The following is a 24,314-nucleotide window of genomic DNA, read 5'->3' as shown; positions in this document are numbered from 1 at the left end:
GGAGACTTACACCTGGAAGAGTGCGCAAGCCAGAAGGAGTAGCGGGAATACGGTTCTCTAAAGATCTGCTGTCAGAGAGGCGATGCACAGAAGACAGCCCAGAGCTGTAACATAAGGGCTCGCAGGGCTGATCTGTGCGTCTCTTTTTATGTTATGCCACTTTTTAAAGTGCTACATTTTCTCTAAATTGGTGCATGCTGTGCAGGGCAGCACAGAAGTGGAAAGAGACCATCATTGCTCACTGTGTATGTGTGAGCGATGCTGTCTGCTGTGCATCCTCTAACTCAGAAATTCAGAGTAAAATGTATGTGACTTGGAAAGTGAAAAAATAGGTTCTGCACTAACAAACACATTCAAGATGAGGCCCACAAGAACAGTGTGCACCGGTGCAAACATTGCTTTGCGTGACTTAATCTGTCAGACCTACCTCCACATCTCTGTCGTTTGTATGCCTAATCCTCACGTTTTGCACATGTGCTCATTTCTGATTAGTTCAGGTTCGCATATTGTGAACTTTTCTTCAGTTATAGCTATCAACTGAGAATCTGGCAAAAGTATGTGCACGATATTGTCAGTAAAGCACAACTCTATAAAATGTGCATTAACTGATGAATAGTGCACTGAGTGTATGATTAATGCATTGGGTGTATCTGGGTTAATCACTAAAAGCAGTTTTCTGCGTTGTGCTGAAGCAGGAGGCTTCTGTGTATTTTGTCATGTCTTCAGCACATATATTAACTAGGGAAATGTGCGAATTAGTGCATTTTATTGCTAACAGAACTGGGAAACGAAAAGAGGCAATTGATGCCCCTGCGTTTTCAAGCTCTGCTCTTCGTGCACTAACTCAGACACTCAGGGCCGGCATTAACAGTGGTGGCGCCCTGTGCAACGATGTCTGTTGGCGCCCCCGCCCCCCCCCCCCCCATGACCCCCACTGCCATGGATTCCTTCACTAGCACCCTTTAAAAGTGCCCCTCAAGTTTCCATAACCACTGTCTCTCAGATTCATTTAGTTTATAGCACCACTCATAACAGTGTCTCATAGCACTTTACATTACACACACATTGCGCAGACAATCATATGTGTGTAAATCGCTGTATGGGAAATTTAATATCAGACAGGACTACCAGGTGTAGTGTATGAGTGACATGTCATCGACACTGGTGGGCAATATAGTTTAAGAGTCCTTACTCTGGAAAAGCACACATTCAGAATTGAAATCATAACACCATTGTTAGGGGTTCTCTTTAATAAAAAGAATTGTTTTCTATCCGAATTAACCCTTTTGGCAAGGTTAGAATAGTGAAAAACTGGGCAAAAAAACATATAGCTCTAAAATATTACTTGCAGTTTGCATGCAGCACTTTGATGACAGTTAATAGCTCAATGCGCTATATCAGGGTTTTGACTTATAAAGGACAAGTAACAAAAAGGATTCTCTGGCCGAAGCAGTAACCTTCTGCCCTATTTACATTATATGCACTTTGTTATCTGCATGGTACACGTTCTTAGCAGCAGGCATGTTAACCCTCTGCGCTACATTAGGAGGAGTCAAAACTTCCAGTAGACAAACCTCCAGTCAATTAATCACTAAGTTATCTTGACAATTAAAATAATTCCTGAAAATTACTGGAGGCCAACACGGACAGCAGGTGCTTTTAAATTGATAAATATACTTGCAAAAATGATGCCCCACACCAAGTCAGTGCCAGGTGCGGTGGCACTGATAGCACCGCCCTAGAGCCGGCCCTGCAAACACTGTTTGAGTTAATGTATTCATTGAATAAGTGATAAAGAAACGCACAGACTCATGATATCACCCCTTATCCATTCTGTGTCTGCACTCTGGCACATACATTGTTCCCTATATGGCACAGTATGGGTGCAGGAATAATGCACCGCAGTAAAACTGCATCCACGTCGAACTTCATTTCTGAACTGCCCACATGCATGCTACCCAACACTGCCCACACAGCGGGCATTCACTCTCAGACCATACACAGCAGGATGGATAGCCTCGGAGACACCTACTCCTGAAAGGACTTCAAGGCTACACCAATGGTATAGTGAGTCCAAGTAAAAGGCGAGGCCTCCGGAACCAGTTATTCTATCTCTTGCCCTATTTCACGGTGGCGTCTTTCGCATGTTCTGTAGCATCCCACAGTGCAGAGTTCTCCAAAGTCGGTCCTGGTGGGTGGATTCCATGCAAGACTTTTAAGATAACTACATTTATGTAAATGGTGATTTGCTGAAAATATGGCATGGATCCGGTTGCCCAGAGAACCCTGCCTTAGTGGGTACGTCCCACTTCCAGTGGGCTTTGTTACGATATGGTAGCTTGGAGTTAGAGGGGATTGTACCCAGGGCACAAGTCCTAAAAAACAACATGGGGGGACTACCCTAGTTAGGCAGTATGCAAGTGACATCACGGCGCGCAACACCATGCACGTACTGGTATGCTGTCTAGGTCAGATAAGAGAAATAAAGCAAAAGGAGAACAGACATATTATATATTAGTGAGCGCAATTAGGTGGCAGAGTCGCTCGTTGAAAACTTGTATTCTTGTTTTTTTATGCAAAGATGCACACCTAGCATGCTCTTCGCCCCTTTGTGGCACAAAGGCCTGGGCCTTTCTCAAGACTTGTTGTGAAATCCGTGAAAAATGGTTGTGTAGTCAAAGATCCGGGTACTGTGGTCTTTGCTTTCCCGAAAACATGTTTCCTTTTTAGCAGTTGAAGTGGAGCGTTAAAAACTGTGGGGCATATTATTAAGAACGGCGTTAAAATTATCGCCACTTTAGCGACAGGAAACTGCCCCTAAACAGCAATAATGGGCTTGATAATATGCCCTTGTGAATTCCCATAGAAGTCTAGGTTCTGGTGTGAACCGGGGCTTCTATGGGAATCACAAGGGCATATTATCAAGCCCATTATCGCCGCTTTGGCAGCAGTTTCCCGCTTCTAAAGCGGTGATAATCTTAACACCTTTTTGATAATATGCCCCCCAGTTTGATAAGGAAACGCCCTTTGCTGAAGATAATGGTAATCTGGATGATATCAGATGTTAAAACTCTACACACGTCATGGATGAGAAAAGTATCGAATATGTTTGGCACATTTTGAACCTTAATGTCATGTTAACTGGCTTCTGCGATCTTCTGGGACGCATTTCTGGGAAATTATTATTAACATATATTTCTTCTATGTCCCCATTGTGAAGGAGGCTCATGACTCGTGCGTCACTGGGGATGCCGTTAACTGTCCTTCATGTGGTCCTACTAAACTAGGTACATTGAAAAGGAATTCCATTTGGGGTCTTGAAAAACAATATCAATATCCCGAAAACACAACTCGTTCCACAGCACATTTAAGAGTGACAACAAAATTGATACGAAAGGATACTATTTAATCAAATTCATTATAAGTGAAACATAGTAATCTTAATAAAGCAACAACGGGATAAATGTCAAGTGCATAAACAGACGTGTTGTTTATCAGCACCACATTAAAAAAAGGAAAATGCTTGGCCGGCAGAGAAAATGTTATGGATTACAAATGTTAATGTCAGAACTGATTCAATTGTGGGTATTGTAATAAGATAGGACATCAACAGTTCATGGATAAAAGAGATACCGTCTTGTAATACAGTGAGTCGTGAAAACACTGCTTCCCTTTCCAGAAGTTTTATTCTTTAATAAGTGAACATTGCTTCAGGGGGCTTTCAGGTGGAAAGAAAAAAAAAACATTCTCCTTACAGCAATCTGGATAGCAGGTCAGCTATGTTCCAGGAAGTGCATTTCTATTTTAATTATGAGTGGTGGTCGCATTTAGGCTACTTTTTCTTCTCCGTTTAGTTTTTCTTTGGTAGGTTAGGAATTGTTCCTGCTTCTCGACGGGGTTGGACAGCCTGGAGAAACAGATTGATAACTATGGAGAGAAATGCCTCAGTCTTGATGTCAGATGCAGGTGAGTTCTCACAAAGATAAAATTTGTACTCGGTATATTTGGTTCAATTGACAGACTTCTCTCAGAAAATGTGTATTTACAGTATTTTGGCAGCACCAAAAATGTTTAAAGCTAAGAGAAATAAATCAGATAGAATTACTACATCAATTTAAGTAAATAGAAGAAAAATGTACTGAATAAAATAATATCAAGCTAATTTAGGGAATAGGATTTTTTAACAAAAATAATCAAAACCTTCTTTAAAAACAATGGTGCAGTGAAAAGTTGATGTTATTCAATGGGGTGATTGTCATTGGGTCCAAGGGCTCTTTTTGGGCCGACCATGAGGGAGCAAAAGTTGAGTAAAACCTTAGAGGTTCGCCTTAATGTCCCTTGGTTCCGCAGATCCAAAACTGGTGGTACTAGATTCTCCGTGCTAGCACCCCGCTTTTGGAATAGTCTCCCGCAGTCCATTAGATCCATCCCTGTCTATTCTCACTTCCGCAAGGCACTCAAGACGCTCCTGTTTTCGCAAGCGTACTCCTGCTGTTTCTATCCTGGCAAACTTCTGTGATTCCCAGTCTAAACTCCAGCGCCAGGAAGCCGCTTGGTCGCAGTGCACTCTATGAAGAACTTTCAACTTCAACTTCCTGGTCAGCAATGTTACTTTATGACTTCTGTTGCTTTTCCAGAAACTAAAACCCTCCAACTAGGTACGAAAAAATGCTGCAGGAGAAATAGTTTGCACAAAGCGATTTATGTTTGTTTTGCAGTCCCACTAAAGCCTTCAATTTTGGTGCAAAAAGATCGGATTGGGATGAACTTACAATTTTAGCTGCCAACTTTGTTCTACCACTGAGATCACTTTTTATCTTTGACCAGCTCCTGTCCTATATGTTTGAACTTAGTCACATTAGCGGAGCTTAAAATGTTTAAGTGTAAAGTGGAGAGCCGAGTAGGGTTCCAAAATGTCGGATATCTGGTTTTGGCACCCCTACTGGAGCCATGAAGTTTACTACAAAAACCTCAGAGTGGAATGACCCGACTTGTCTAGTCTTTGTCAGGGACTCTAGGCATCTAGTCCTTGTGATTTGGAAGTTAAAAAAATTCCTACCTTATCGAGAACTTGAATGAAACTGTAGGATAAGTTGTAATGCCATAAGCCAAGCACCTAGGGCAGGAATTTCATGCATTAGCTGAAGAATTGAGTATGAGATGCCTTGACATTTGAAAAGAATAAGCTACATCTCACTACAAATGGTTTGTTGGTTTACTCTCTAAAACAACCGGATTAACCAATTCTAAAGGAAGAATGTGCCTAGAATTAAACAGAAAGACAGAAGCCTTCCGTGACCAGTTCACTATGGAATTTTTGCCTGGCTTCTAGAGACACAAATGGAAAGAGTTGTCTCCTAGTCTGTAAGAAGCCTGCCTCCAGAATTTTGTTTAAAGAAAGGTGGTTTCATTTACTGATGATCCACAAGGTTAAAGGGGGTTGAGGTGTTGCCAGAGTATCAGCTTCCCCTGTAGAACATAACTCCTAAATCTGGAAGGTGCACAAAGATAATGTTGCTTGGAAGCATGAAATTCAGATCGGTTGATGTTAGAACTTTCTTGTTGCTCTGGTATTTTAGCTCAACTTCCTTCCATTGCCGGTATTGGAATGGAGACGCAGGAGCCAGAGTTGACGATCTGAGGATTTTCTTCAAGTTAGTACCAGTGCGAGAACTTATAACTAAACTTTGAACTGTGTGAAAAATGTCCAGTCAGGGACCAGTTGAACTATGTGAAAAATGTCCAGTCAGGGACCGGTGGCTACCTGCAAAATCTTATTGAAAAGGACTTAATCAAATAGCATCAATTTGCAATATTTTTCCACTTGATATGGTGTGCACATCTCAAAGCTACAATCGGAGCATGATATAATTGTATTTGATCTCAGAATTTCCTCTATTGGACAGAATCTTAAGGTTTGCTCTGCAGGAGGTATTTTCCATCCGGAACCGAAGGTTTAAACTTTAACAGGACAAGCCACTAAGTTATATGCAGCCACCTTCCCTCACAGGTGAACCACAAAGCTAGAACTCAGGTCAAACCTTAGATAACCACATGGACAATTGTAATTTCTTCTGATTTCTTTAAATCTCGCATATGATAACACTGAATTTCTTTTCCTACATTTTCCTATGGGGCATAACTATTCTGTTTGTAATTTTCAATAATTATATCCAAGTTTCTCTATTTTTGTAACAATTTTCTAAATGTGTTTGACTTAGCTAATAACCATGTTTGGATATTTTAATATACTTACTTAACTGTTTTTTGCTTGGCTAGTAGTTTCATATATATCACATGAATTTTCAATGTAGAAGGCCGACATGCTTGAGACAGCAGCCCAAAGGAGGATTAGAGATCTCTTTTATAGAAACAATTTTTTCATTCGTTGGATAGATTCTTAGGAGTCTCAGTCACAGTTCATATTAAAACTGTGCCCTTGACCTTCAGCAGCCTTACACTTCCATTCCATACAGTGTCCACAAGACTTCACTTAGGCCTTAGTCAGGAATGGTTATTTCATATTTGCAAGAAATTAGGTTACTGGTTGAAGGGGGTGAGACCATACTCAAACCGCAATCATAATCCTTGTCAGGTTGAAATCACAAGCAAACCCCAAACTTGCTTGTGCTTAGCCCTCTGGTAGCTTGGTATAGAGAAGTCAGGCTTAATGTAAAGGCAATGTATAAAGTATTTGTGCAACACTTCAAACAGGAACAGAGTGAAAACACTACACAAGAAAGATCTCACACCAATTTAGAAAAATAGAGTAAATTCTATTAATAAATCAAGACCAAAACAACACAAATTTAATTAGTAGAGTCGGAGATATGCAAGTTAAAACATATCAGTGAAAACGTGCCAAGAAGCACAAATGGCCAACTGTGGATATCAGGGCACCCTCGACCGGAAAAAAATCACAAGTTCAGTCTGACCGAATTGGTGCAACGGCCCACTGTAGGGACCCATTTAGGTCTGCTGAACAAGAGTAACTTAAATCCTGGTTGTGGAGTACTGGGAGGGCCAATGTTGAGGATGTGTCAGCAGACAATGCGAGGTCCAGGTTGGAGAGGCATTGCGCAGCGTCGGTTCTGGAGAGCTGCAAGGCTGTGATGCAAGGTCCTGCGTCATCATTGAGGTTGCTATTGATGACGAGCTTGCAATGAAAGGGACTGCGTCGGGGATGAGCCGCTCAGCAGTGGTTCTGATGAGGCTGTGGGCTGCGATGATGATGCAAGCTCTGTGCGATGGAGAAGTCCACTCAGCAAAGGTGATGTGCTGGTTCTGCTCATGGTTGACCGCACAGTAGAGGAGAAGCATTGGTTATACTGGGTCAACAGATGGGCTGGCAGAGCAACTTCAGGCCTACTTCCAAGGCTCCAAATTGGGTTGGCACAACCTCACAGAGTAGTATTCACAGCTGCAGACTACAGGAGCTGATTACAAGAGACTAACCATTGGAGTAACTCTGGTAGTCCTGGGTGCAGGTTGCAGGTCCATTCCTTTTCACCCAGACAAGAAGGCAGCAGAGCAGCAGTCCTTCAGGGTAGCAGTCCAGAAGAGCATCAGTCCCTTCAACAGCACAGCAGTCCTTCTTCCTAGCAGTCTTCCAGAGGTCCAAATGTGTACTGAACGGCTGGGGTCTGAAGTCCAATATTTACACCTGATGCCCATTTTGAAGCAGACGGAGCTTTTAGAGGTTTCACCTCAGGGAGTTGTCAGGCAAACCTCTTCTTCCCTGTCCTGGCCCCACCTGTCTGGGGTCACAACAGATTGTTTACCACTCTCCGCCTCGAATGCAATCAGTCCTTAACTACCAGTGTGTCCCCTCCAAATGGAAACAAGCCTTGGTGTCTCCTCTGTTGAAAAAACCATCCCTAGACCCGAAATGTGCAAAAAACTATAGGCCCATTTCTTTGCTACCGTTCCCCTCAAAAACTGTGGAACGTACCATTAGTACTGCTCTCTCTGCATATTTGGAACAAGCTAACGTACTGGAGGAGGCACAATTCGGCTTTCGACCAGCGCACAGGACCGAGTCAGCACTAGTGACGGTCATGGACGAGCTTCGGAGGCGGACAGACAGGGGTCAGGCAGCGGCATTGGTCCTGCTTGATCTGTCTGCCGCCTTCGATGCTGTAGATCATATACTCCTGCTGGATAGACTGAGTGGGATCGGAGTGAGGAGTTGCGCCTTACAGTGGTTCCGCTCCTTTCTACAGGACAGACAGCAAGCAGTGTCTCTTCCCCCATTTCAGACTGCTTTCTCTGATATACAGCATGGTGCCTCAGGGCTCAGCGATCAGCCCTATTTTATTTAATGTCTATTTAAGACCTTTAATTGATGTTATTAAATCACACAACATTAGCATAGTAAATTATGCAGATGATACTCAGTTGATCCTCTCTATGGAGGGTGAGAACGTGACCTCTGGGGAGGTATTTCATGAGTGCCTTCGGGATACGGCTTCCTGGTTACGACCAAACTCAATGCAATTCAATGCCGGAAAGACAGAGGAGATTTATTGTGCAGCATCTAAGATTCCTCCCCCCTTTCCAGACAATTTCTGGCCTTCGGAAACGCCAACGGCAATACAGCCTGTGCAAACAGCTCGGAACTTGGGCTTTATATTTGACAGTAGACTTACGTTAGAAGCTCAGGTAATTAAGAAGACGGCCTCTTGTTTTGCAATTATCTGGTCTCTCCGAAAAAAAAATCCTATACTCCCTTTTCAGGCTCGGGCTCAAGTTGCACGATGTACAATACTTAGCAGGCTCGATTACTGCAATGCCCTTCTGCTAAATTCTCCTGAATTTGTGCTGGATAGATTGCAGAGAATCCAGTCAGCAGCTGCCAAACTAGTACTGGGTCTTCCTAGAAGAGCCTCAGCATCAGCAGCCCTAGCAACACTCCTTTGGCTCCCCTTGAGACAGAGAGCACAATTTAAATCTCTCTGTCTTGTATTTAAAGCTCTTCATGAGACCGGTCCCCTATCCCTGTGTAAAAAATTTGGCTGGTACACTCCTTCTAGGAGTCTTCGCTCCTCTTCAGCAAGACTGGTGAGGATACCTAAATTTAGAAGAGTCAGAATGGGAGGTAGACTGTTTAAAGTTGCAGTGGCTAAACTCTGGAATAGTCTGCCCTGTGAAATCAGACAAATTCAGGTGCTACTCCATTTCAGAAAAGCCATTAAGACCTGGCTATTTCCTACACTCTAGTGCCGCTATACTGTACACACTCTCACTCCTTTGAGCTGCTCAGCACCAGGATGCCTGCCAGGTGATAGTGCGCTTTATAAGTTCCTTAAAATAAAAAATAAAAAAAATTACTGACAATCCTTTGTGAGAGTGCTCAGGCAGAGCCTTTGTGATGTGAAAGTGTGGTAGGTAGCAGCTCTTCCCCCTCGTTAACTCTGAGTGGCCCACCCTGCCAACATCTATTTTCCCTTTGTCACACTGTCTAGGAGCAATACACTCAGAACAACTTCCAGCTCCACCTAGTCATTGGAATCAGGATACAGGGAGCTGACAACAAATGGTTGGAACTGAAAAATGTCAACTTTCTAAAATTGACATTTTCAGACTTGTTATTAAAAATCTGACTTTACCATTTAAGCTGGCTTTTTAATTACAATTCTTTGGAACCAAAACTCAACCAACCTATATACCTTCTCCCAATCGGAAGTTGCACCTTATTAAATGTAATAAGGTAATTCCAATGCTATCCTATGGCTGAGGAAGGCCTTGCAGAAGAGAAAAACAAACTTAAGAGTTTTCCACTATTAGGATACTACTTAAACATACATATCCTACTTTACACTGCACCCTGTCCTCAGGGTTGTTCAGGGCCTACCCTAGGAGTGACTTATATGCCCTATAAAAGAAGCGTTGGGCCCGACAAGAACTTTATTTTGGCAGGTCGAAATGGTCATTTAAAACTGCACACACAGGCTGTAATGGCAGGTCTGAGACATGTTTAACTTAAGCGGTTGGCGCAGTTTGTGCTACAGGACCACTTGTAGCATAACATTTACATGCTCTAGGTACATATAGTACCACTTTACTGGGGACTTAAAACTAAAGTAAATATACCAATTGGGGGTAAGCCAATTCTACCATGTACCATGTATAGAGGAGAAACCTCAAACACCTTAGCACTGGTTAGCAGTAGGAAAGTGCACAGAGCCCTAAAGGCGAACAAAAATGAGTTCGAAAGAATGACAGCAAAAAGTTTCGGGATTACTCTGCAGAAAGGGCCAAGTCCAACAATATTCATGAAATTAGGAGTTTTGTTTTAAACATTTCTTTTTATTTAGTGTTAGTCGGACCGTCTTTTAAGGAAGCACTTCCACAAATGTAATCAACTGGTTTACACTGACCTGAAACATCAAGCACAATTTGTGTTCTTTGGAAGTCAAACATTATGTAACTAAAACTCAGCATTAAAGACAGCAGCACATTTAAATTATCATGTCACGGGGGACTTTACCAAACCCCTTCCAGATTACTACTTAAAGTCACAGAGAATAGTGTTTATTTCGGCTGATTGTAAAAACATTTGCCAAAGTATAATATTTACATTTTCCTTGTTCATTGTATATCTTCCATCATATCGACACACAATGTTTGGGGAATCTGTTGCTATTTGTGTAAGCCTTTCTCAAGCGGTGATTATAAACTAACCTAAACCAAAGACAATAACTAGTGATAGCTCACCAAACACAAATGAAAACAGTAGTTAATGCAAATAGGATGGTCATCTTGAGGTATTTCAGTGTATGTGCATTGACACAACAATCTCCTGAGGCTCTCCCGTCGCTCTAGGAAATTCCTGGTGCTAGAAAGAAATTCACATTAAGGTTTTGAAAAGGAATGACAAGCCAATGAAAAATGTCTGACTATAAAATTATAGACTATGACATTTCGGGCCTAGGACTATTTAAAATGATTTTACGGAGTACTGTTCTTGATCTGTTGCTGGCAAAAAGATTCATTATTTCTAAAATCCATTATTTCTTTTCGGTACAAAATGAAGAGGAAACAAGTCTTAATTTGAATACAGTTTTACCAAATTGATTTACCTTTTCTTCTCTGGTAGCTCCTCCTCCTTCCCCCATGCTACTGTCGCGCGGCTGCATCTCCAGTACTGTGCGGAACAGCTTCTCAGAGGTCTGTGTGAGGAATCCAATTTCGGCGTTTGGGTGAAGTCCATACAGATATGGAGACTCAGCAGGCAGCACATCATCAAGATACTGCAAGCACAGAGCAGATGCAATGTGACTTCGTAAACAATGAATCATAAACGTTCTCACTAACCCCACCAATCGCTGCTATTAATAGGCAGCGCCAATAGAGCACTGGGCTTACGTGTAAGATCTGGCACTGGCGCCTTGTGCTCCAGAACTTAGACCAGAACAGAATCCGATTAAACTGATAAAATGTGACACACATAATATCATTTCTTAAATGAGGAACATGAGTGGATTTGTTTGCAACCATTACCACATTTGATTAACAACATATCTGCCCGCCTTGCACGCTCCCAGTTCCCTAGCATGAATTAAACAGTCACAATGATTCTCAATGCGGTATTTCTGAATTGATGAGTGCGGTATACCATTCGGTTATTTATCATTATAAATGCGCCTGGCCTACAGTATGGGCCAGAGACGGATAAGGAGATCAGTTAATGTCGTCAATAATTGAATTTGCAGACCGCTGCCTTCTCTGATGTGATCGGCCGGAGCAGCGGGCAGAATACCAAGCAGCCGCCCTGCACGTCTCCTTTACATTTCTTTCCCTTATCCTTTCACACTTCTGCTCACGTCAGTTGAAAATAATAGAATCCCCGCTGCAGCACAACGACCTTTGGAGGCATTCATCTGGGCCACAACTCTCAAGCACCACAATAATGGCGATCAGGCACCCTTGCAGGAGAGGAGAGGTTTAAAGGCAGTGACATCAAGACACGGGAAGAGAGAGCTACTTGTAACAAGACATCCAAAGTATACAGACATGGAGCATCCTGAAAGGACAAAAACAATCAGAGCTTTTAAAATGGAGTCCTATGTCCTCAGGTTTGAATCTTAAGGGCACGTGCATCCCTTGTCACATCTGCGGAAATGTTTTTGAATACACTTGCCTTATAGCATTTAATTAAACACTGCAAGAGTATGTGAATATTTTACTTTGTTGAGGTCGTTTTATGAACCTGGACTGAGGGACAGAGTATTGCTGTACAGCGCTCAGGTAACATATAATGGAGTGGTAGGTACACCAAGCATTCGAGAACACTTGTAAAGCAGGTGATGAATACAGCTGGTGGGTCACGTGAGCACAGCAGGGGAGCAAATTGGTGCAGGAGGAAGAGGTTGTGGGCACAAGATGACTGAGAAGAGTTGAGTGGCCTACAGTGGATGTGCTTTTAGGGGCTTGCCAGGCTAAGTGCGATGTTCCTCAAGCAGCAGTACACACTGTGAATATGAGAGGTTAAGACGTGCACATGAGGGGCCAGAGTCACTGGCTAAAATGAAGGGAGAAGCTGCAAAACAGGAATCCTGTAAAAGGCAGCTTCAAAACACGTTTTTATCTTAGTGGTGTTAACAAGAGGGAATGTAAACACCTACAGTGAAGCAGGGAGTGCCTAAGGGTTCTACCCTGAGCCCGACGCTTTTTAATCTTTAAATGTGTCCTTTAGCAGACATTGTTGAGAGATATGGTCTCTCCAATGTGTCCTATGCACAGTAGTCACCCTGTCCCAAAACTCCTTCGATCCGTCAGCACAATTCCAGTCATGTTTAACTGAGGAAGCAGATTGGATGAGTCTCAGTTGCCTCAGATTAAATGCAGATGTAACTAAGGTTCTGGTCCACGGTAAACAACCGTCTATTTGGTCCACAGCATGGTGTGTGGACACCTTGCCTAAAGGAGGAATCTAGGCATTAGGTTTGATTCTAAAATGCAATTTGAAAGCTAAATTACAAACTTCGCAGGACAGTGCTTCAGTACATTAAAATCCCTGGAACAAATGCTGTCTTGTCTGTCAGAAGTAGCCAGGAAAACTATGGTCCTGTCTCTTATCAATCCTACAAAAAACAATAGAGGGAGTGAAGAGGTAGTGTCCTAGAAGGGCACTGGAGGTGGATACGTCCTCCTCTGGCAAGCTAGATTAAACGAAAGGTTACACCTACAGGTGGATCCTTTCATTTAATATATCTTATCAATCCTAGACTGGACTACTGTAATGTTCTATATCTTGGAGTTTTGCAGGCATGCATGATGTAATCAGTCGCAGCCCGTGCAGGTAAGCGCGGTAGGGCGGGGCGGGGGAGAGTGATAAACGATGGAATAGGAAAAATAAATCAATTAAAAAATCAACTTGCCTTGCGCTCAGCGAGCGCAAGGTAAGCGGTTTTATTTATTTTATTTTTCTATTCCGTCGTTTGTCACTGCCACGCCCTCCACCCCCACCCCACTGCGCTTACCATGCATGTGCCGCCATTGGATGCGACTCCAGAGGGTACAAAATATGGTAACATGTTTGCTGCTGGACGTGCCTAGGCACTCCCCCTCATCTCCTGCCTTAGCAAATCACATTGTTTCACATTGAAGGAACAAGTTTCTTTCAAAGCTCTGTGCTATAGCCATAGAATTCTTAATGGAAAAGGCCCTGGCAACTTGAAGAATATGATTTCAGCCTACTTTCCTAAAAGATCTCTCAGATCAGCCAATACTCAGCTTGCCCTCATTCCTAGGGTTATAAAATCATGCATCGGAGGATGCTCATTCAGCTTTTTAAATGGCTACACTGTGGAACTCATTACCCCTTTCACTTAGACAGAAGTCAAAGATCTCTTTTCGAAAAAAGCCTCTTTTCGAAAAAAGCTGAAAACATGGCTTTATAGGTCTATCTAGTCCAGTGTTTAGTGTTTATGCTCATGGTAGTGGACAGGACACCCTAGCGCTGGAGCACGTCTATGGACGTAACTGTGCGCTTTATAAAACACTTATTCTTATTATTAAGTAGCCCTATATTAGCAGGGTATCAGCCATAAATCATCTAGGATCCGGCCTCAGAGCCTTTAATGCAGTCCAGCCCATCTGGCGATCATAAGATTCAGGTAATTCACAGTCCGCCCCATGATGGATAGCGCTAAGTCATTAGAGGCAGACCATGCATGGAAAGGAGAACCATATGTTTCTTCTGAAAGAGTAAGGAGGTCGACCTTCAGCCTGACTGTATACATGAAGGAGGTCTTTTATTCTTGTCCTTTCTGTGTTCTTTTAGATCTGCAGCCTTGGAAGGGTGGTGTACTCCTGTGGCTGAGATTAAGGGAGAGGTTGTTTCTCTTCAAGGCAGTCTGGGGCGTATTAACAAGGGCTTTATCTCCGTTTTTTGACTTTAAAAACCAAAGAAGCAGAGATAAAAATATCGCCCTATCAACAACAGGGTGCTAACATGCAAAATAGCATGTTAGCACCCTTTTTCACTACGCTTCCCTTTGCATCTCTAATGAGATGCAAAGTGGGCGTTCCAGAGCAAGATAATAGGAGAAATGTCGCTAGGCGACATTTCTGCTATTATCAAGCTTCACGCTAACCCTGTTAGAGACAAAAAAAGCAGCATTAACCACGGTTAACGCTGCTTTTTTACGTCTGCTAATTTTCAGACTTAGCTATCTAATCCAATGGGAGGAGGATTACATGGCTAAATCCACCATGGGCTATCAACAAGGATATCCCTATCCTTGTAGTTTTATTGCTGCATTACCAGCGATAACCTCCCAAAAGGCCGCTATCACTGGATTTATTATCGCCTAGGCGGTTAGCGTTGTTAATAACGCGGTAACCAGGCGATATTATCCAGCGATAGCGGGCGTGAAAAAAAAATTTACGCTGAGCACACTTAGCGTTAATTTTCCCTGTTCCTTGTTATTATGCCCCTCTGTACTTTTTGGAATTGGGGGTCTTGAATATTATTATGAAGTAATATTTAAACTTGATATGGGCCGGAAGCGGGATCCGACGGGAGCATTCACTTTAAAAATAATATACAACCATAATTTCATTGGTTGGTTGCTCTGCAGTGACGTCCAGTTGGCATTCGTGTTTCTCTAAGAATTGAATCTTGCTCAATTTAGTATGTCAGCATCACAGAAATCATATTCTTCAATTTGTTTTTTGGGCTGAAGCTACAAAAAATCCTTCTAGAAAAATTCAATAACAAATATAGAACGTCTACATAGTTTTCTTTACCAGAGTTCGACTAAGACTTTTTTCTTATTTTCATCATTTTGCAAGCTTAAGAGGTATGCAAGCCGTAAGAGCATGCTAACTCCGGCATTTGCAACTCAGTACAGAGAGAGCATAGGTCCTTAACCTCATTCTGTCAGCTCCAATGCAACCCTACATCAGGAATGACTGAGCGCAGGGGCCGCCATATTGAGGAACTCCTTGTGTTTTCGTGATCAGTATTTGACCTTCAAAAGCGCGCTATTATAGTTAATGCACGCAGTCAGACCCCATGCATGCACATTGAGCTTCAAACTGTTTCCACGTGAGAGTGTGTGTATATCACTTATTGTTTCTTTACTCACTGTTACACCACGTTTTCCCTTTTTTCATTACTTCCCAAGATGGCCCTCTCTTGTTTTTCTTCCAAGATTATATATTTATTGCAGTGGAACAGGCTGGACTTTTTGACACTGAGCACATGCGTATCACTATCTTTACCATGTTGTAGTGGGTATGTGTGTCATTACGATTATCAGTTGTTCCGACACAAAATTCCTTAAACCTCGGTCTAAGTAGACGTAATGTGATTGAGAAGGAAGGCTCCTGATGTGCAGACAATGTGAGTATATGTTGTTATATTTATTTTTATTTTTAAAAGCTGTAAACATATTTTTCTTTATCTTTATTATTTCTTTGATCCTTATCCTAGGTTTGCATTGCTTTTCCTTCCTAATTCCCAACCTGTATTACTCCTACCAGAATATCATGTACTTGCTGCCAGTTAACCGCAGGGTGATTTAGTTTCTGGCTGCTTCATGAAACGCAGTTTTCCCTACAAAGGCAATATATGAAGCCATTGGGATATCAGCCGTAGACCAGAACAAGACTCTACTGCTTGAATATGGAAATAACTTGAATGGCCTGCTTGTATAACCCAGACATTCCAAGATATCTGACCACCTTCCATCTTAATTACATCATATAATCCAGAAGGCCACAGTCTGCACTATCACAGAAAGAGGGGAAACAACCTTTACAGCAAGGTAATGACTAAGCAATACCTTTACCACGCATCCATCTCTGCGCATATGCCTTTACAACTAAATAGTTTATATATGCCAGATGAGTATACACATATATACATAAATATATAACCTAGGAACTAATTTCCAGAGACAAAGCTTTTTTTGCTTTGCTAATAACTTTAGCACCATTTGACAAATCTTCACAAAATTTTAAAAATTGTGCGCCAAACACTTCCGCAGCTGTCTGAAAAGCTTTAGGGTGAATCTTCTAGCGGCAGAGGAGAAAAATGAAGGTCCCAAAACATGTTTCCCCTGCTATTTCCCAAAGGGAAGTTAAACATGACTACAGCCTGATTTGCTGAACTTAATTACAAGTTTGGAAGCAAGCTAGTTGTTGGTCCAGAAAGTGTGCTTTGTAAATTGGGGCAAATCTGTTCAGTAGTTTTTTAGATATTATTGGAAAAAGAAATCTAGATATCAAGGGATGCATATTCTCCATGGATCCGCAGATCTGTTGATGAGATCTGATTGGTTGCCAAACACTTGAACCAGGAAGTGATGGCAGCCATCTTGGGGTTCGGAACTGAGCCTGAGTCCCAAAAAAACCCACAGAAAAACAACAAAAGAGGGAGGGGTAGGGATACAACAACACCCTAGTCCTGGTGGTAGGGTCCCATAGAGATTCCGCTGGGGACCCATAACCTATTTAGAAAAAAACAATTGCCACAAATTTGAGGTGGACCTGCGAATCCGCTGCAAAAAAAAAAAAAACAAGCATAGTCTCCTGTGCATGTTTTTAATAAAGCTTCCCGGGTGGGCCAGGTCCCAGGGGAGGGGGGAATGGTTGCTGAGGAGGAGGGCCCAAACAGCTCCCCTCCCCAGTCTGCTTTTGGCCTCAGGTATTGCCACCCTCCGGGGCATTAAGGGGGCCATAACCCAGGTCTTTTTGAGCCCTGGAGACCCCATCCTCATGGCCCAGTCTATTAGAATACCGGGGGGGGGGGGACTCGGCCCCCCTCCTGGGCCAATTGTGGCCCCTGGTGACCCCAACTACCGGGTCTAGGCATGAACAAATTTGGGAGAGCAATTAGTGGCCCTGGGGACCCCATCTCCCAGGGTCGGCTCATCTATGTCCCTCAGTGCAGTTTCCCTACCTGCTCGAGTGTAGGCAGGGAAGCCTCTGTTTGCTCTCGCTTGGCTGGAGCAATTTGAAAGCTCCAGCCTCACAAGAGCAAGCAGTGAGTCTGCTCCCAGCGGGCGGGAGCATGAAAAATGCTTCCACCTTCTGGGAGCAGTCTTTTCATCTGTTTCCCAGCCCTCTGTGAAGGCAGGCAAACAGCATTTTTAGTTTCTCCCTGCGAGAGGTAGCAAAGCCAGCTACCAATGTGGGGGGGGGGGGCTGGCTGAGGTTGCAGGTATATTCAGGCTCCCCCAGTGGCCACCTTCCCAAGTTGGCTGGCTTTAAGGGACTGGCCATGCGTGAATTTGGGGTGGGTTGCTTGCAGGGGGTTGTTTGCAGGTCCTGGCATGCGGCTGCTTTTTGACTTGTGCATAGTAGATTTTAATGCACAGCACGATCTAGCAGGAGATGCTTCTCTTCTGCAGAGGTTTGCCTTTTTAACTCCTGAGAACCCCAAAAACAGTTGATCATCCATCCTATGGTCTGTGGTACGATCCATGTAAAAGTTCAGCTCTCTCTTGTGGTTCAAGTAATGGAGACTCTCCTTAGAGGGGTGAAGTGGCGCATATAATTCTGGCAAGGTGATGTTCTGACTGACATTGAACATCGTTCCAACTTTAGATTAGAAAGATGCCTCAATCCAGCTCACTTGGACGTAGGTGGTGTATGGGAGATTCACACAGAGAGGTTGAAGCTCACTCACACAATTCATCAATGTAATGGGGATGAGGAACACTGTCTTGAGGGTGAGAAGCTGTAGGGGGCAGCTGTGTAGTGGCTTAAAGGGAGTGCACATCAGGAATGTAAGGACTAAATCAAAGATACCACTGTGGCATGAGAAAGTAAGAGGGTGGAAACAAATGTATCCTTTTTATAAAATAAAAAACAACGAGAGTCTGGAACAAGGAAGGCTGATTATGCAACCACAAAAAAAGATAGGTACCCTTTAAGTGTACCCAGAGCATAGCCTTATCTGGCTAGGGCCAAAAACAAATAACAAAACATCTAATAACTTTGTGTGGAAGGGGTCTAGCTGCTGAGTACCCCAAAAAGCCATAAATCTGTCCCAACAATAGGTTTATGCAGTTTTTGTCAAGGGGCGCCTGGTTGCCAAGGTGACATCGATCACCGCAGGAGGAAGGTCAAAGGTGGTCAGCTGTCATTGCTCAATCGCCTAGCATGAAGATGGAGATTGCAAAGGCCCGGGTGCATAACCCTGCCCTACTGATGTGATAGCAGATCCTCCCAGAGGGACAGCCTGATGTGAGTACAGATGCTCAAACCCATGAGTTCTAGATTCCATAATCTCCATGCCCAATCCGGAGCTACAGGTATGACTTGGGCCAGTGGGTCCTGATCTTCTTTACAACTCAGGGCAGGAGTAGAATCAGCAAAAAAGTGTAGGTGTCAATGTCATGGAGACCTCTGTGGACCATGCCAAAGGTTGTGCGGTCAGAACTGGAGGCATGTCCCATAAGGACTCGCAGCATTCCACTGGATCCGAAGCCGAACCCACCTGCAGTATTCCAGACGGATTTCCTCTCAGCTCGGTGGGCTTGAAGCATGCCAGAGGGAGTCGGCACGCATCTGAAGAGTCGGAACTTTGCCTTGTGGAACTCCATGATCAGTTTGGAAGTACCAGACGGCTATGGAAATTTGGGTTGTGTTAGAACAAGCTACGCAATAGGTTGTAATGTGGATCGACTTTAGGATCTAGGTCAAAATGTGTGGTGTCATCCTAGTGCCTTCTCAGGGGAATGTGAGTGGTGGGCAGAGGCCAATTCTGGCTTAGGTTTTTTGTGCTTTTCTTAGACTTATCAGAGGACTTTGATCTGGGCACAGACTGGACTGAGAATTACTCCTGCAGCATCAGGAATTGGAATGGATCAGGACTTATCTTTGGACTGGACTGGCCTCATCGTGGAGTCTTTGGATGTAGAATTTTGCTTAGCGGTCTTGCCTTTGAGGTCATTATCGCACAATCACTGCAGGCCTTGGAGTCGTGACTCGACCCCAGTCACCGAATGATAATCAGTCACAGACATAACAGTCCTTATAGGGTTTAAAACCCGTAGTTCTGAAAAGTGACATTTCCCTTGTACACTGTTTTTTTAAGACTTTTCTGAGATAAAAGGATCTTAAAGAGATGACAAGGAGCTCCTGATCTATGTTTGGTGGCTCAGAAAACAAGAAACTGACATCCATGAGTGGGAGTGGCACCTAAATAGTCTCAGCTTGTAATTTCCCGCATTGAACGGCATCAGAGTCACAGAGTGCCACATACAGGTGTGAAGATGCACTGCTGAAAAGTTTCCAGATGTACTCTGACACCCGGGGAACATTCAGAAGGTGAGAAATCTGCAGCTAGAAGTCTCTATCAGAATAGCAAATTAAAATGTCTTCATTGCTGGCCCTTAGCTTCTGCACTGTATTGTCCTCAATCGGGCTTCCTTTCTGAACTAATTCAAGATCAAGAGGCTTTACCAGAAATGGCATTAGCAAAGGAAAGTAACTTGTTTTTATTTATTTTGCTAACATGACAGTTAGACCTGGCATCCTTGAAGTGGGTTCCCATATTTTTGCCTCTACCTCCTGTATTTATGATGTTATGCTAGACTTCGTTTTTGCGCTGGCTTCTGTACTCTGGGCACTTTACCACTGCTGATGAGTGCTAAAGTGCAAGTGCTCCCTCTGTAAACTGTAATTCTGATTGGTTCTCCATGATCGGCGTATGTGATTTACTGGAAAGTCCCTAGTAAACTGCACTTGGTGTGCCCAGGGCCTGTAAATCAGTTGCTACTCGTGGGCCTGCAGCACTGGTTGTTCCACCCAGATGAGTAGCTCTGTAAACTTGTCTAAGGCCTGCCTTTGCAGTGTCAGTGAGTGCAGTTTTATTCTGCTATTTCGACCCTCCAAGTACACCCACATGCCAAGCCCTAACTTTCCCTTTTATTACATGTAAGGCACCCCTAAGATAGGCCCAAGGCACCCCAGGGGTCGGGTGCAGTGTATGCGAAAGGTAGAACATGTACTGTTTTTTTTTTACATGTCTTGATAGTGAATCACTGCCAATTTCGTTTTTCACTATTGCAAAAGGACTAGCTCTCCCATAGGCTATCTTTGGAGCTGCCTTGTAACATTTAACATGTGTAACTTCAATTGGGAACAGCTATAGATTTGGAGTTTGGAGTCTATGAGCTCAGAATTTAAAGACATGTCTTTTAGTAAAGATGTTTATAAAATTGTGTTTGAAAATGCAACTTTTAGAAAGTAGCCATTTTCTTGTTTAACCATCTTGTGCCTCTGCCTGCCTTGGAATCAAAGTCTGGTTTAGATTGACAGGTGCCTGTTTGTGCATTCACTCTAGACAGTCATACACAGGGAGTTGAGGTGTGCCCTGCATATCCTGATGCCCATCACCAGGCTGATGGTCCTTCCTGAGCTAGAGTGGTGGGAGTAGTCACAACCCCCTGAATGGGCTGTGCCTGGCCTCTCACAATGCTGTCTCCCCCCCCCCCCCCCCCCCCCTGGAGTGTTTTCGGAGCTAAGACCAGGCAGAACAAGAACATGTGCAATTCAAAGACAATCAATCCTTTGAAGAATGCCTACTTCAAAGGCCAAAATGGGTATAAGTATTAGACCTAAAATCTCAGACTTGTAGAACGCTTATGGATCAAGAGGAGCCTCTGCCAAGGAGAAGAGCTGAAGAGTTGTAAGGGGGAGTACTGCCCCTTTGCTGTGTGTTGTTTTGCTGGGGTGGCCTGCAGTTGCTGCAGTTGCTGCAGTTGCTGCTTCTGATTTGGAGAGGAAAAGGACTGGACTTTGCTGTGTATCTTGCTTGGGAGGTTTCTCCAAGTGCTTGTGTGTGCATGCCTCCTGTTAAGAAATCTCAGGGCCATCAAAGACTTCACCTGCAGCATCCATGAACTCCACTGCTGGGAGCTCTGATCTGCCAAGCGGTGCAAAATCCAGTTCTGGGCCGTTGGTGGTTTTTCCTTCTGCAAAAAGCTACTTTCAAATTGACACTTCGCCCTTCTAGCACTGGTTTTCAATGCATCACTGCCATGCAGGAAAAGTTTCCACGATTGGCTGCCTTAAGGCTGAAGAAACCGACACAGTGCCTGCCTGCGATCAAAGAAACTACCAAAGCACAAGTTCAGTGCATCGTGTCTCTGAAGTCTAAGACCCCTGCAGTGATTCTGATACAGGACCTGCTGTGCAGCTGAAGAAATCGAAGCAGCACCTGTTTGCGGCTGCTGCATCATCCTCCAGCACATCCGGATTTTCACGCATCGCACCTGTGTTCCACGTTTTATACTGCATCATCTGCAGACCAGAATCGTCTTGGATTTCGATACATCGCTTCCATTTACAGTCCAGATTCGATGCAACACTTCACCTGCATGCAGCAGAACTCACGCATCGTCTTCCCAGGGACTCAGTTATCGACACATTGCTGCTTTCTCTAATGCTTCCTGTTAGACCTGACACCCTTGGCGTGGTTTTCCCCCATCTTTTTGCCTCTGCCTCCTGTATTTTTGATGCTGTGCTGGATTTCGTTTATGCTGGTTTAGATGCTTTGGACACTCTGCCACTGCTGATCAGTGCCAGAGTGTAAGTGCTCCCTATGTAAATTGTCATATTGATTGGGTATATTGGCATATTTGTATCACCATGAAGTCCCTAGTAAAGTGCACTGTGTGTGCCAGGGCTGGTGATGACAGATGCTACTAGTGGGCCTGCAGCGCAGATTGCGCCACCCACATAAGTAGCCCTAGAATGGTGTCTCAGGCCTGCCAGCGCAGTGCCTGTGTGCAGTCAGTGGACTGTCATGTCCGCCTGGCCAGTGTCCCCTCTGGCTGGGCCTAACCCTTCCCTGTCTGTGCACATCAGTCACCCCTATGGAAGGCTCAAGGTACCCCCCTGGGCAGGGTGCAGTGTATGGGTAAGGTAGAGCATGTATTAGTGCAGGTAACATGCTCTGGTAGTGAGCAGCAGCCATTTTGTGTGCTCACTGCTGAAAGGTTATCTTGCTCCATAGACTAACATGGGGGAGGCTGGTCCCAATGGATACCAGCCTATCTTCCCACAGGAACAAGATGGGACATAAGTGATTGATATCCCTGAACTCAGAATTTAATAACACATCTTTTAGGCAAGGTTGTTTTTAAATTCTGTGTTTGAGAATAGTACTTTTAGAAAGTGGGTGTTCTCTTGTCTAACCCTTCTTTGTGCCTGGGCCTGCTTGTGGATTGACTGTCTGGTTTGAGGGTGACAGGGGCTGCAGAGCCTCAAGAGGTTGTCTGAGTCAGCCCGTGGTTGAAAGGCTGCATCTGCTGCCAGGGAAGTGGGAGGAGATAGCACCTGGGAGTGAATAGGGCTGTGCCTGCCTGACCACAATGCTGGCTCCCCCTCCCGCTGGGTGATTGTCACCTTTGTCCCTCACACTGAAAGAAAGAAGGAAGCCAGGAATCCCAAGGGCTCCAGCAACACCCAGAACTGGTTTAGACCGGGCTCAGGGCCCACTTTCACAAAGACTTCAAAGACTTTTAGGGGTATAAGAGAAAGAACCCCTGACAACAGTAAATTAGATTCTACAATCAAGAGGAACCTCTGCTGGATGAAGGACCGCTGAAGAACTAAAGGAAGATTGCCTTGCTGTGTGCTCTAAGGGCTGACCTGTTCTGCTGACCAACTGAAGCTGAGGAGAAGAGGGACTTTGCTGTGTGCTGTGACCCTGCCTGCTTGACCCACAGAGACTTTGCTGTGTGCTGTGTCTTTTAACTGAATCTCCAAGGGCATGAGAAGAGCTGGCCTCCTGTCCTGGAACCCAGGGTCAAAAGGTTCCATTGCAACTGAAAACGCTGTGAAGATCTTGCTGTTTTGGCTGGCTGCGGGATTTATGTCCAGCTGCTGATCGTGGGCAGAGATCGGAGTGCTCATCGGCACATACTCTGCGAAGGGTGGGGGTCCGTGGTGCCTCCCCTCGTGAGCTCTGTCCTAATACGATCGTGAGGCCTTGAGGGCGATCTTGCTGTGACCTGTGCCCTCGTAAATCACTGCCGCCTGTTCATCGCCCCGGCACGTGGCCAGCAACACCCTAAGAAATTCCACGTCCTTGGCCGGAACCGCGGAGACGGAGACCGAATCCGCCGCGCTCCTATTGGCCAAAAGAAATGAGCCCATCCAGTAACGCTGAGCTGGGATTGGCCCAGCGCCGCCGCGTCATCACCGAGGCCGCGCACTGATTGGCTGCCGGCTCAGCATCGTCAGGGGCTGGTCCCGGGAGCCGCGCTGTCATTGGCTGACTCCCGGGTGCACACTGAGGCTCGTCTGTGGAGCCGCGACTTCATTGGTCGGTCCTGAGGAAGCCTGTGGACGATCGTTCGAGCCGCGCTCGAAGCGGAAGGGAGACCCGCCCTCGCCGAGGGAGCAACACAAGTGCTCTCTGCCCGTGGCCTGTTTGTCCCTGCTCGGAGAGCCGAGCTAGCTCCCCGCCGCTTCCGGACGTGCTGAGAGCGGGCGGAGGGCTGCTGGGACCGGCCGGGCCTAAGTACAAGTCTGCTCTGCTCGGCACAGTGGTGCCTAAGGAATAGTCGGTGAGGCGCCCTCGCAGGGCTTGGGGGCATAACCAGTAAAGGGCTGACTTTGGGGCCAATATTACCTTGGCATTATTTTTATTATGAATTTGAAGAGACTGGAGACTATTTTCCTACATTGAAAACTTCCTGATAAAGTGCAACCATCAAGGATTAAGTGTAACCAATTGCTAATGAAGTACCCATCGAGTAACTATTGATTTTCCCTGCATAAACCAGATAAAGTTATTTTTATATATACTTACCTGTGTGGTCTCAGTTTGCGGTGGATTGGGG

At 44.5% G+C, this 24,314-nt stretch overlaps 1 protein-coding gene across 1 annotated transcript in view; it reads right to left on the bottom strand.

The window, feature by feature from the left end:
* DNAH9 (dynein axonemal heavy chain 9) overlaps positions 1-24,314 on the bottom strand; it is a 1,435,662-nt gene that overhangs the window by 121,495 nt on the left and 1,289,853 nt on the right. The window contains exon 66 of the mRNA XM_086930591.1: positions 11,082-11,252. Within this exon, the coding sequence (XP_086786717.1) occupies positions 11,082-11,252 (171 nt within the window). The remainder of the gene's footprint in view (positions 1-11,081; positions 11,253-24,314) is intronic.

The sequence above is a fragment of the Lissotriton vulgaris genome, chromosome 7 (genome assembly GCF_964263255.1).
Source record: "Lissotriton vulgaris chromosome 7, aLisVul1.2, whole genome shotgun sequence".
Lineage (NCBI taxonomy): Eukaryota > Metazoa > Chordata > Amphibia > Caudata > Salamandridae > Lissotriton > Lissotriton vulgaris.
The sequence above is the reverse complement of the archived record's forward strand: the minus strand, read 5'-3'. Positions and strand labels throughout refer to the sequence as shown.